This window comes from Pangasianodon hypophthalmus, chromosome 1 (assembly GCF_027358585.1).
Source record: "Pangasianodon hypophthalmus isolate fPanHyp1 chromosome 1, fPanHyp1.pri, whole genome shotgun sequence".
Classification (NCBI taxonomy): domain Eukaryota; kingdom Metazoa; phylum Chordata; class Actinopteri; order Siluriformes; family Pangasiidae; genus Pangasianodon; species Pangasianodon hypophthalmus.
In genome coordinates this window covers 15,093,361-15,108,115 of record NC_069710.1, presented here as the reverse complement: position 1 = coordinate 15,108,115, position 14,755 = coordinate 15,093,361, and the positions used below count along the sequence as shown (strand labels likewise).

Below are 14,755 nucleotides of genomic sequence, written 5' to 3'. Positions count from 1 at the left end.
TTTTGGAAACACATAGGCCTCTGTTTGTTTGCTTGTTTGTTTATTTAATCAATCGCCATGTTATCATTCCTCATAATTTTTATTCAACATTATTATTAAACGTGAAAATAAACCTAACTCATATAATTGTTTAACTCTGGATTTGTTCAAAGTGAGTCATTTAGTTCATGACTCATTCTGTGATTCGTTTGTCCATTCTCAGTATAAGTTCAGTTGATTTTCTCAGCCAATTACAGGCTTCGTGGATGAATAAACCCCGCCCCTGTACGGCTATTTGCTCATGCTGATGTTAGTCGCTCTTTGGTCTTTAATCAGCGGTGAGTGAACGACTCAGATTTGTTTAAAAAAGTGATTCATTCAAAAAAAAAAAAAAAAAAAAAAGACTGACTCATCTGCAAACCTCTAACATAATATATTCATTTAATTTCATTTTTCCTTCCTTCGAGCTTTAGCTGAGTGTAGCGATGACTCCTGTCACATGACAATTTGGCGCTTTTTTGCTAAACGCAAATTCATTATAATAATAAGCCAGCAGGCTAAAATTGTCTTGTAGTGATTTTGCTTCATGAATGAATTCTTAAAAACTGATCTGGGAGTTTTTCTGCAGCTATACTTTTTTTTCATGACCTTTTAATCTTTTTCTCCTTTTTTATTTCTTCTCTTTCTTCCATCACTTCTAAACACACAAACACACACACACACACACACACACAGAGGATCCGTGACTTTTAACAGAACCAGTGAATTGGAAAATGACTCCTTACACGTGTGTTTTTTTTTCTAACACGCTGCTATTTGCATGCAGATGGGCTGGATGAATAATTTAGGAGCCGTTATTAGTTCACAGAGCGCAAGTCTGAATGCAGAGGGCGTAATTAAATTCGCCTCACGATAAACGCAGAGCGATTGGATGCGAGTGTGAACTCCTGACTCGCTCGTTATCAGATTTATCTAGCCCAGACGCTTTATTAGAAAAAAGCCTCTGTGCAAGAAGTCGCAGCACCTCAGAGAGCTCGATTTGTCGTTTTATTCTCTCGCTCGGTGTATTTACACAGCTATAGTACAGTTGTATATGTTTTTTATATATATATATATATATATATATATATATATATATATATATATATATATATATTGTTCACGGTGTGTGTGTTCACTACTGTGTGTGCGCACTTGGATGGGTTAAATGCAGAGCACAAATTCCGAGTATGGGTCACCATACTTGACCACACGTCACTTCACTCACTCACTCACTCACTTATATTTATTGCTGTAAGAGGAGGACTTTTAGACCTAACCTGCCAAATGTGTCACAGAGGTTTGAGAATAGACAAAGTGAATCACTGTGAAGCCCCACGTAATTATAGATTTGTTAAAAATACAAAACCTCTAAAATCAGCACTTTTCATTACGCTACTTTATATCGAGCACTCCTCTGTGAGTAAACCTCCAGCGTTTAAGAGGCTTCTGGTTGCTAAAGAGTTTTCACAAACAGTCTCAGAGGCTTATCGTGTAATTTTATAAAGTAACAATGAAAAAATGGCTGACGTTCTGCTACAAAGCTTAACGTGCTGATCGATACACAGAAAAAGAGATTATTAGCCAGCCTTCTGCACTTCTGTGAATTTGAAATTTCTGTAATTTTTGCAAAATATTCTGTTAAAATTGTTAAACCTTTATTTTCCAGTTTTGATGACAACTTTAGTTTATATTAAAAAATGAATAAATAAACGGAGGACATAGGCGCTATGGATCCGTGTTCAGCCGTTATCCAGCCTTTTCCATTCTCCAAGTTTTTTCTGAAAGCTCTTAGCGTGCTTTCACACACACAGTGTTTACTGGGTTTGAACGGAACCCTAGTGTGTTCTCTTCCTCAGTGCGGTTCTTCAGTCAGGCGAGGACACGGCGATCAGCAATCTGATAGTGTCTGAGCGAGGTGGTGTCGGCCTGCTTCCAAGTAAAAGTGATCCGACTCTGAGTCGACTCACAGCGGGAATGGAATCAAACATGCTGCGTGTTTTGGGTTGTTTATTTTTATGTGAGATGTTAAACATTGCGCCGTAGCTCTACAGAATTGCGATGTGTTCTAGAGACGTGGACAAACAAAAAGGCGTGAAAAGCAAAACATTTTAAACTCATATTTTATATAATTATCTAATCATTTCTTTATTTTTTTGTGATCCTATTGACTTTTTTCTGTCACCGTATTTCTGACCAATGAATGAAAGAGTTTTACAAGGATTAAACACATCGAAATTTGGTGTGTTGTACATTTTGAGATGCTTTTCTGCTCAACATGGTTGTAAAGACTGATTATTTAAGTTACTGTACACGTTCTTTCAGCTCAAGCCAGTCTGGTTATTCTTTAATGTTTTGTTTTTTGCACCATTCTATGTAAACTTTTTAGTCAGTGATTTTTGCTGTTTGTTTAATTATATCCAAATCAAGCAGCAAACGGAGTGAACGCATTTCACTTTGACTGGAACTCAAGGTGTGAAAACTCACCTAAAGTGGTTGATGTGGAAGTTTTAGGTGTTTGGAAGTTCTTCCACAGGGTTTTGGAGGAATTTAAAGTTTAAGATTCAAGGTTTTGTTATTGTTCAGCGCAGCAGTGCTTTTTCAACAGTACCATGTTTTTTTTTCCAGTGAATTCTCTTAAAATCTGAACAATACTTTCATGCCAATTGACTTGAATGCTTTGTGGTTGAATGGAGGCGAGGGTTGTTGCTAAAGCTGCGCTCTTTTGGACAGTAAAAATAGAGATGCAGGATAATTGAATGCAATAATTCAGCTCTGTGGGGCTGTTTTGTGATGCCAAGGTTCTGCGCTAACAGTGTGTGTGTGTGTGTGTGTGTGTGTGTGTGTGGTGAAGGTCACTCCGTACGTCTGCTGGGTCCGAAGAAAGATAATGGCAAGCGGCTTGGTGGCGCTCGATTGGATTTGCCGAAGATTAGGAAGAACCCGCTGATTGAAATCATTTCCATCAATACAGGGTGAGCTGTTCTTTCCTTCTTTCTTTCCTTTTTTTTGCATTTGATTTGTTTAAATTGCAAATGCTGCCATTTCCCAGAATTCCCTGCAGCGTAATTTAAATCCTAATGGGCCTTTGATTGTGTGTGTGTGTGTGATGTATACTGAGATTGAAAAATTGATTTCTTATGCGTATTGCCACTTAAATAAAAAAAGAAAGAAAGAATTTGACTTTAAAGCCTCGGGGAACTCTGAACTTGGCTATCTAATCAGGTTAGCGTTGCTCATCTGGTTACAGTCCCTGAATAACAAATTGAGAATAATTGATGACGATTAGAATTTCTCCCTGTTCAGTGTAAAGTGGGTGGAGCTAATCATAGCTGCCCATGTGGACACACCCATGAGGACACTCGGATCAGGGAGTTTGAGGTTTTTTTTTTTTTTTTTTTTTTTTTTTTTTTTTTTTTTCCTTTTTTTTTTTTTCCCTCACCATTTCTGTGTTATTGTATGATTCAAACTTTGACAGATGTTTAATAAAACACTGAAGGTTGAGTATCATACAAGCAGTTTTTACATTTATTGTCTATAACTTTTAGGAAGCATCTGCCCATTTTTGGCCAGGAATGAGGATGATGTAAGGGTGGTATGTGTGAGAATTCAAACAATATCTTAAGGCATTCCTCAGGGGTGTATAGCGAGACTGTTAATTTTAGACCACATAAAGTTGCGACTACGGGTAAAACAAAGCAAATTGTTTACTTGGGCAAATAAATACTTAAGATATGAATGTAAAACGCACAAGAAAGGTTTATGAAACTAAATCAGACACTGATTTTAGGTACTGATTGTAAATGAATGCTGAATGAATTTCTCCAAGGAACCAAGGAACATAGGAAAACATTGGATAAGGCTAGATGATTTTCTGGAAGCACCATTTTTAGTGTATAAAATGTAAAAATCAGCACTGGTGAAGCCTCGACTGATGATGATGTGTAGAAACTGGAATGGGCATTTCTGTGTTCAAAAAAGCATACTGAGATGATGTACGGCGCAAAATATTGGCAGAAAAAAAGTTGGAACGGGTTCTCGTGAACCGGTATGCGTGAAATAATTCCAACAATAACATTAGCGTTCCTCTGGGCTGTATAACGGGACTTTTTCTTTTGGACCTCGCAGTGTTCCTGGATAGGACAGTGATGGAAAGAAGAAAGAAATGAGACTTAAATGAACATTAAGAACTAGAGCAGGTGTTAGGTTCTGCTCAGGAGGCCAGTGTAGATGCTTCATATACGCCGCTTTCCCTGAAGTCAATCTGGAGGCTCCCTGGTGCTAAATTAGATGCCGCAATCGAACAATCACTTGATGCTCACCTCACACTTAGAGCTAGGTGACCTGCTGTGATCAGAGTGTGTATGTCACACACACACACACACACACACACACAAGGCAAAGCCATTCACCCACCCAGCAGGCTCCCAATAATGAAAGCCCTCATCAAAACGTCTCGTCTGGAGTCTGAGGTTGAACCCTGAGCTCGCTCTGAAAGCCGCAGAGACCTTCAGGGGATGAGGACTCGCTGATATGAGAAAAAACATTTAAAAAAAAAAGACAAGGAGAGAATACACACAGGATAGAACGTAAACAAAGCCGGCGTGAGCTGAGTCTTATTTCATGGGCAGTGGTGTGTGGAATTCGCTGGACAAGCTGTGACCTGAGATGTGAAATGAGATGAAATAAAGGGCTGGAGATCGACAGAACCCTCAGAGCGAGGGCCACAGCTGAGCACAAACCACTGACCTGATCACAAAACTTCATACTGAATAACAAGAAGGACCATTTTGGCAGAGCAGGACAACATTAATAACGACGTAGCCTCAAACTAAACAGAGTCGGGACACTGTCATGCTTATACTACAGGCTACTAAACAAAACGTCATGCTATATGTCAATAGTCAGTGTCACACAGTGTCACGCTACAGGCCACTATCTAATGAATGCTTAGTGCGACCCTGTAATAGACAGGCGAGAGTCGACGACATACAGTCATCCAGCGTACAGTCTAGCAATTACATCCAAAAGACCTGCGTCCGGTTGCATGGAAACCCTTAGGGTATCTCTGAGGGGAAAATAATCCCTGAAGCGAGGGATTTCTTTAATAGCATTGCAACAAACATCTGAACTGTCCCCCTGAACTAAGTGTTTATACAAAGCATTTCGCAATAGTTTCTGGCAAAGCACGGCAAAGAGGAAGCGGTTGCCATAGTTACGAAATCTCCCACAATAAACAGAACATTATGGACCACTGACTTTTAAACAAGTTTACCTTTAACCTCTGCTACAACTATACTGCAACATTTGAGTTATGGAGAATACTAACATTACCGAAAACAAGGAATGTAAACCAGACTGGACTGAGGACGAAAAAGCCATTCTTTTACAACAATACGCAAAAAGAAAAAACCCCCTCCAAAGCTGCTCTAACCCATCAGTCATTCACCAGCACAAGACGAGAGCCTGGCGTTAGATAAAGGAAAAATTAATTCAAGAAATCTGGCTGTCAACGCACAGTAGAAGAAGTGATGAAAATAATATGAAGACATAGTTGTGAGTTCAAGAAAAGAAATAAAGGACCATTAAAAGGAATCGGGAAATCCCAGTGAGTTACATTCAAGTTGAATTGATTTAGGTGACTGGACATATCGTTCAGTGCTCAGTGTCAGGCTCAAGTACCGCAGCGAGACGAGGGATTGACTGACGGCCAAACCAATATTCTCTCAATAATTGCCTATCATTCCGATCATTAAAAATGCGTCTCTGTACTTCCTGCTCTTCAATTAACCTGAAATCAGCCATCGTGTTTGAGTTCAGCAGATGATTTAAGGGTGAAATGGTTACTAAGGACATTGTAGCAACACATTTTACACATTTAACAACAGAAATTAAGGGAACACTTAAGCAATGAAGGGGAAATATTTAATAACAGCCTTAAGGTTCCTTAAGTGGACCCTTAGGGTTTTTTTTTTCTTGTAACTGATGTTTCCCTAAGGGTATCCTTAACCTAATAACATAGGGTTTTCTTAAATTAAGGACTTTGTCACAACCGAGCATTCAAACTAGCCCAGAAAAGCCTTTGGGAAACCAGTTCACCGTGGTGCGCACGCATTTCTAATATATAGATATCAGTATATCTTAGAATAGAAATGATTCTGTACACCATACACAAGCTGTCTGTACTTAAACTTTTCCTTGGTTTAAAGTGAATTCGATTTAATTTGCTATAAAAAGCAGGATCTTGTTGAGCGCAGAGTATTTTTAACCTGGCAAAATTTGGCGTGAAAAGGGCGACCCTGTCACTAGTCCTGTGTGTGTCTTACCTCAGAAACAGGAAGTCGGAATTATGTCATTTCCGATGTATGTGCGTTTGAGCTACAAAGTGACATAAAAACACAGACGCCTCCATGATCGTCTTTTTGTTAGCAGTGAGCTAACCGTGAGGAGTAATGTGTGTGTACATAGAGTTAACACACGAATAAGTCTGTATGTTGATGGATTTAAAGCTAATACATGTATGTACAGTACAGTATAACTCATTTAAAGGTCAGAAGTGCTGCTGTGTTTACTGTTCATGCTGCGAGCGGCCATGTTGATTTGACACCACTTGCTGAACTCAGGGTTGAGGAAACCGTCCTGCGGTCCTGACTAGGAATTCTGAGGAAAAAAAGCATTTTCATTATCATTTTGTTGACAGAAGTCAGAAGTTACGACCTTTAGTCTAATGTAGCACGACTACTCTGTCTGCTGCTCCTCCACAGAAAATGTTCATAGACAAAAAATTATGAAAAAGCATTCATGCTATGATGAAGTTCTAGAAAATTAATTCACAACACGTGCACTGAAGTCGTTCCTGCGCTCTCTCTCTCTCTCTCTCTCTCTCTCTCTCTCTCTCTCTTTCTCTCTCTCTCTCTCTGAGGCCCATTTCGCTATTTTGCTTCTGTTTCTGAAGCTATATTTAATCTGCTTTTTTTCGCTGCTCTGCTCGACGAATTCCCCGGCACCCCCGCTGCGTAATTAAAAACTCCTCTCAAAGCGGCGCTTAGAGACAAACGAGATGAAGACGGAGACGCCACGAGACGCACAGGTACATATTCCAGCAGCAAAGCCATGCTGTTCTGGGAGCTATTGTGGAAATCTGTGTGTGTGTGTGTGTGTGTGTGTGTGTGTGTGCGTGTGCGCGCGCGCGTGTGAGTGTTATGCCTCTCCTGGGTCTTTGCAGCCAGATTAAGTTTTTGTAAGTTATAATTTGCACTGATGCACAAGAGAGCGTGTTTTTTCCCCTCCTTTTAGAAGGTCACTAATTATCTGTGTGCTAATCTGTGCGTGAAAAGCGTCTCTCTACGCTGTGCTGGATTGATGTCAAGTCCTTGCTACTACTTCTTCTTTTCAGCTGTTTCTCAACACCGTGTTTGAAACGATTTCGATTCTGGAAGAGGTTTCCAGGGTAATTGAGTAGCTTATACGGGCATGTGCTTTAGTAGCAGTTTATCGCAAGGTTCGCTCATCAAGGACGAGTTCAGCTTCATCGTGGCTCGGAGGCTCGGAGCGCTCTGAAGTGGTCGTCACTTTTCTTCATTCAAGGAGTAATCGAGAATTCACCCTTCAAGTTCTTCTTAAGTCGAGTGATTGAGTCATCGGTTCTCTTCTCTGTACTCTGTTACTCTCAGCGTAAAACTCTTATGATTCCACCCTGTGCCTCGGAACGTGTTGACCGTGTTACACGTGAGCCATGAATTTAATCCTCATTCCATCTCACAACATTCTCATCATCTGAGCATGACTGTTTCTTAGACATCCAGAACCTTATTTCTCGGGGATATTTTTACCCAATATTTGATCATTTGCATATTCCCGCCCACTAACTAGCTTTGTCCTATCACACGAAGGTGAATGCTAGTGCGTGCTTCCTCCGAGACACATGAAGATATCACGTCTTCCAACTGCTGCCTCACATGCTCTCGGCCCTCTTCTGCATACATGAGCTCACAGATGCCCGCGGTTGCCTAGTGCCGTTTTGATTGACAGCAGTGAGAGAGTATGCCCCTCCCACCCAGCGACTCCCAGTCACAGACATCTGGATTTAAACATGTGATCTCCCAGTGATTTTTTTTTTTTTTTTTTTTTGACCCCAGGCATCATCGAGACTGACTTTAACTTCTCTACATGTGTGACGAGCGCTAATGAGCAAAAGATATGGCACAAGGAAACACCCGGTGTCTCAAAGCTTTCTCAAAACACGTTAGCAGCTGCTGTAGTCAGTTATCTGTCGTTCATTTTATACCACAGTGATAGAAGGAGTTGATTAATTTTCTATAACAGCAGCTCTGACAGTAGTGCAGGTTTATATTAATGCGCTTGTTCTAATAGTAGCTTGTTCTAATAGCAGGTTTATATTAATGCGCTTGTTGTTATCGTTTCCATAGTAACAGCTCATGTCATTGACAGTGACGTGTACAGCAGACTCTCCACTAATAATAAACAGATTAAAAATGTGTGTAACTGTTGAAATGGTGAAGCTTTGTTAGTTTTCTTTAACATTTATGGAAGGAGTCTCCAGTGTTGGCGCTTTGTAACAGTCAGAGGTAAAGCTGTAACTTTTCTTCAGGACAGAGGAGTTTACGCTTCTGTGTATTTTCTTGGTAACAAAAAAAACACGACAAGCTGTGATTTTCTTTTTTTAATAACTTCAAGAGAGAGAGAAAAAGAGGCTGATGAGGGAACATTAAATGGATAAAGATTGAATGTGTTGTTAATGAATAAAAGAGGTCATCATTGGCAGATTGCTGGGGTATAAGAGGAATAAAACAGCTGGTCATGTTTTATTCCTTACCTGTGAGACAGTGAGAGACTCCAACTCGTCTCTCATCCCAACTTCAGACAGGAAAAAAAAAATGAACGCAGGAATAACCACTCCATCTTGTTTTTATAGATAACTGCAGCAGATAGAGTTTATTATCTGAGGCAATTATTATTGGGACATAAATGTCCTTTAATCAGTTCGTTGCTTGCTCTGAAGCTGAGTGCAGTGATAATTAGCGTCCCTGTCTGACAACCTCGTGCTAATTCCGGGTTTCTCCTCTACGACTCCGCTGTGCTCTCGGGCCTGGAAAATCCCGCGCTGTAATTGCTGGGGAAAATTTAAATTACAAAGTGCACACGTTTCATTTCGCTTTTAAACTTCTGCTAATGATTTTTCTTTCCTTTCCCTTCTCTACGATCTTCTCCTGAAACTTCTTTCAGTTTTTTCAGCACTACTTTTCTGACTCCGCTCCTTTCCTCTATTTAATATTTAGCCTTCGTTCTTACGGCCTCAGGCGTCGGCAGTACGCCGAGCGACCGATATCGAAACTAATCCCCTTTTCATGACGTCTCAGCGCTAAGAAAAGAAAGAACATTTGATTAGGCTGTGATTTATTAGCATTTCAGATTAAGGTGCCATTTTTATACTCTACAGAAGAACAGCTTGTTCTTTTGATGTCAGAAGAGACGGAAAGTGAAAAAAAAAACGCACAGACGCTGCAGAAAGAGTCGTCCGTCGACATAAAGAGAGCTCTGATTTAGTCTGCAGATGCAGAGTTCTCCAGCTGCTTGCGTATGTAATGCTAATGGGGAAAAAACTCAAACAGAATTACAACCTGACTTGCGTATTGAACAAGACATTTGCTTTTGTTTGCAGAAATGCAGCACACTGTAACGCGCTGTCTTCATTGTTTGCAGTGATCCGTTCATCATTACAGCATGAGAAAATTCTCATGAGAAAAGTGTTCCTTACAGCGTGTGTAGTGAATAAACCTCTGTGTGTCACGCTGTTATAGTAAAATAATCAACGACGGTGTGGTGTGATGTAGCGGAGTTACTGCTGATTATTTTCCTATAACCGCACAACCTGAAGGCTTTTGTTCCTCTTACAGCACAGCAAATTTCCAACGTTTATTAAAGACAGACATATTGTGCTTTTTATCCATTTGTAGTTACATTTAATGACCACCAATCACGTTACGCTACGTAACTTACGTTACAGCAGCTATAAACATTCGCTCCCTCACTTTCGCTTTTTTCTCTCTTGAAGTTTTTTTAAACTCCTCTGTCCTGAAAATGTCGGAAAACTTAACGTTACAACTTTACCTCTGATTTGACACTGGAGACTCCTTCCGTGAATGTTAAGTAAACGTGTGATCTGCAGCTGCTTCTGACCAATCAGAATCCAGAATCCAACAGCAGCATGGTAGATGTCCCTGAGTCGAAAAAGATAACATTGTTTTGACGCACACATGCTCATGCATGCACGCACACACACACACACACACACACACACACGCTCATTCTCTCGCTCAGTCCAGCAACACACACACACACACACTCATTCTCTCTCTCAGTCTGGTGTCCTTGCTGGAGTCCAGGTGCACTGTGATCCTCTCATCTCTGCCTAATTCATCATCACGTGTAAACTCGGTTATGGATAATTCATCTGAGCCTTTCATTACTCACCTCATAGAAAATCAATAGCCTCAATTAAATCTCCCGCAGAAGTGCCGCTCTTAACGAAGTTTCATCACGTTTAATTTATTAACGGCCGGAGAGAGAGAATGCGCGGAGGAAGTGCAGGGTGGAGAGTATGTGTGTGTGTGTGTGTGTGTGTGTGTGTGAGAGAGAGATCTTAATTATCCTCGTTCACAAGAATAAGAACTTTGTGTCCAAGATGTGTGTGCGGAAGCTGCGTGTAAGACGCGACCTGTACGTTGAAGCACTTAAAGAACATTTTTTATTATAAGTTATTATCCAGCGGCGCACGAAGTGACACCAGACCATCAGCTGGTTGTCCTGCATGTGAGTATTAGCAGCGTCCTGCTGAGGGAACGCAGCACAGTACACAATACACAGCTACTCGCACAGTAGCCTGAAAATCCTGCTCAGTTCAGGTGCATAATATAGGTTTTCTTTCAGAAGTCATATGAATGTGAGTAATCCCAGCCAGACTCAGCCATCAGCAGATTTCTGATGTGATCTGGACATTTCTGGTAGTTTGGCCCAATTTGCGTAAATTCAGGTGGATGAAACGACAGCGATGTGGCCGAGGATTCATCACTTTCTTCTCACAGATTTCAGAGCTTGTATTCAAGTGTAGTATTTGGTTACAACTCATTAATTAAACCATCACCTTTGTGAGGAACGTTCTCTACTTGCTTGCGACGGAACAGAGATCCTGTGGCCAAATCTGCAACTTCCTGTAGAGTGGCTAGCGTGTCCTCTATCCTTCATCTGGTCAGTACTTTGCTGAGCTCGTGTTCTGGACTGTCCGCAGTCAGCACTGTGTGTTTGTAAATGTGTCTCGACGTGGGACTCGTGAGTCGAGGTGGAGTCTGAGCCTGATAAGAGCCATTGTTTTGTTGTTGCTGTACCTTTGGGAACGAATCCCTCGGACAGCGAAATCACTCAGGAAGCAGGAGACCCTCCAGGGGCCTCGTAGTCGGCGTGGCAGGGGAGCCAAAAGACCAAGGAGGGTGGGGGAGGAGGATTATGGGGCAATATATCAGCTCTAGGTGAACCCAGATGGCTAGGAACATTAAAGTTCCACCTCAAGCACCTCAGCAGTGAGACAGGAAAGAAAAAAAAAACAGCAGCATTGTTTCAAACTGGATGAATAAGAAAAAAAAATCCAACTCGCTCCTCTCTATCAACACAATCTATGCCAGATTGCATAATTAACATCACAATGCTTCAAATACATATTTAATGCACGCATTTCTTTTTTTTCTTCTCCCAGACCGAGAATAAAAATGATTCGCTCGTCTCCTGGGGTAATGTCTTTGTCTGGAGCCTCACCATCAATCCAACACGTCACAGTTACTTTACTTCCTTCTCACTGATCAAGGTCCTTATCAGCCGTGCCTGAACATCATCCGCCTCATTAGAGAATCTAATTTCCCGTTGTGTCGTATGTGACGAGCGCCGTGTCTACAGGGGGGAAGATGAAGGTTCAGAAGCGTGCAGACAATCAGGAGCAGCGTTATCTCCGACAACGACTGCCTCACATTGATTTGTGGTTGTTTATTTACATTTGTATTGCCGCTTGCAAGTTGAGAAAAGTACCGCAGAGTGTAAAATGTAAAATGAGCCATCAACACGTTTCCTTCAAGTCCAGTAAATAAGCTGAGTGACCGGTGAGGCCTGAACAGCTGCCCCATGCACAATGCCCTCTCTCTCTGTGGATGACATCATCTAGTCACCAGAAGTACCGAAAACTCAACACTCGCTGTGTCTGAGTCAAACAAAGAATTCCCAAAGATTTACAAACGTTCAATTTTATTCACATGTTGATAAATTTCAATTTGTAGCCTTCTCCTTGCATTGTTTTTTTAAAATATTGTTTATTGTCTGTAGGTATACAGTTTATTCTCTTTTTGTTGATCTTTGCTTTATTAAAAAAAAAAAAAAAAACACTGTGTGGCAAAGTTGGCTACGACAGACACGCTCTAACTCTTCTTCCGTAGATAGAGTGCCATTACTTTCATCTTAATTGAACGTCTAGACTTATTCATCTTAAATTATGGATTTGTTTTGGAATCGCTTTCTTTCCGCAAAAATGTTTATTAAATTGAAATAAATAAAATAAAGTGATTTGATCTTGACAGCGTAAACCTGTATGTAAAATCACAGGAACTCATCGGCAGTAGCGCAGTCGAGGTTTTCGGGAATTGGACGTAAACTTTACTCGTAGTATACGAATGTTTTTCCAAACTAACTGTATCTTCATGAGCACCACATTTTCCTGTGTGAACGCTCATGCGAATGATTTACGAATAATTCCAGAGTGTTTGATAAACGAGGCCGGATGTGAGAGCTGCAGCCGGAAAGCGAAGTTTCTGAGAAGTTTGTCAGCGCTTCTTTCTTCTGGTCACGTTGGTGCGACGGTCAAATCCATTAGCATGCATCATCGTGACAGAACGGTGTATCGTTGCCAAATTTGCTCTCGGAAAAAAAAGGTCTTTTTGTCAGTCTTTATTTCCCTCCTGCCTGCACAAACGGCTGGGATCGGGCCAATCGAGCGCGCCATTGTTCCAATCAGCTGTGTTGTGGAAATAAGGCCTTTAGCCAAGCGCAGGTTGTCAGGCATGAAATAGGAGCCAGCAGGCACACCTCAATCACTTTAATGTGGTGTCGCCGGAGCAGCGCTGGACGCGGGTCTCCATCTGCCAGCTCTTCCTACGTCCTTAACAGCACAAGATAAATAGACACGCTGGCCAGGGCAGCACGGCTCCCTAAACTGGGTTAGCCATCCTCGCAGGTGTACTCGCAGCTGATGCGCTGGATGCAGGGGTCAACGTTAAGGGGTCAGCTTTCGCCTGCTGCCTGACAGACCTCTACATCATCAGGACGCCATGTCCCCCCCACCCTCCTCATCCCAAGCCCATTACGCCATCAGTGAGCGAAAGAACAATCATCTGATCGTGATCGAGAGGAGCCGAGAGGACGATTAGCGACAAGGAACAATGACTGAGTGACTGAACAGTTCAGCACACACACTGATTTATAAACATGCGTACACATGTTCAGTATCACACATTATATCACACGTTGTAGCATCACTCGTATCTGTTCCCTTATTATATTATTTAAGTACTTCTTTAAGTTTTCCGACACTTCAGCAGCGTTATTCGTGTTATACCTAATATTTAAAACGATTCAATTTTTCCTCAGAACTGTTTCAGTAAAGCAAGAATTTAGTCTTTCTCTTGAGCCGTAGTTTGTAAAATTGATCAGATATGTGAATGTGGTGCTGTTGCAGTAAATTAATCAATGATAGGGTCGTGTCATGAAGCAAATGTACTGTTACCACCCTGAAGTTGATGATTGTCCTGTAACAGCATGTCCCCAAAGTGTTTTATTCCTCTTAGAACACAGCAAGTTGGAACGTTTACAATTTATTAAGGAACAACACATCATACTTTTTATCTGTTATTAGTTACAAAGCGCTGACACTGGAGACTCCTTCCATAAATGTTAACTGAACGTCTGTTTAGAGAAAACGTCACCGTATCCACCATTACACGCTCTTTTAAATCTGATAGCTTATTAGAACAAGTGCATTAATATAAACCTGTGGTGTGCAGCTGCACTACTGTCAGAGCTGCTGTTACAGAAAATTAATCACCACCTCAACATTCTGACCAATCACAATCCAGATCCCAGCAGCAGCGTGGTGTAAACTGATAGAATGCATAATAATAACACAGCTCTACTTTGCCAGCTATAATACTCCAAGACAAACTCCAGACCTGAAGTTATTGTGAAGGAAAAACAAAAGAATGTGTTATTTTTCCTGCCTTGAAAATTGTTAAAGGTTTACTGCCTTTATTGTGGAGTCTGCATTAGAATGAAGCCAAAGAGGAACAGAGGAAGTGGTCATTGTTTTTCACATCACGTTCAATTACGCTCAGATTAAACCGCAGTGAGAAGGTATGAGCTCTCAGCCCAGTGGCTGTTGTTTTTTTGCCAGCGCAAACAGAGCAGAGGGAAATAAACACGAGCGCTCACAAAAAGAGGAAGGCGCGATTACTTTTTTATAGCGCGTCTGTGATGCACTTTGAGCTTAACGGTTTGGATTTAGTGGCTCTTCGCGCGGGAGTGGCGTCTCTCGCTGGAGCCAAGCAAGGAGTCTAGCGAGGGCATCAAACGCTCGGCTGGTCGAGGAGAGAAAAGTTCATGAAGCATTCTCCCAGCGGCGACACGT

At 41.3% G+C, this 14,755-nt stretch overlaps 1 protein-coding gene across 1 annotated transcript in view; it reads left to right on the top strand.

The window, feature by feature from the left end:
• cdkal1 (CDK5 regulatory subunit associated protein 1-like 1) overlaps positions 1 to 14,755 on the top strand; it is a 264,900-nt gene that overhangs the window by 96,889 nt on the left and 153,256 nt on the right. The window contains exon 7 of the mRNA XM_053242230.1: positions 2,873 to 2,993. Coding sequence (XP_053098205.1) covers positions 2,873 to 2,993 — 121 coding nt within the window. The remainder of the gene's footprint in view (positions 1 to 2,872; positions 2,994 to 14,755) is intronic.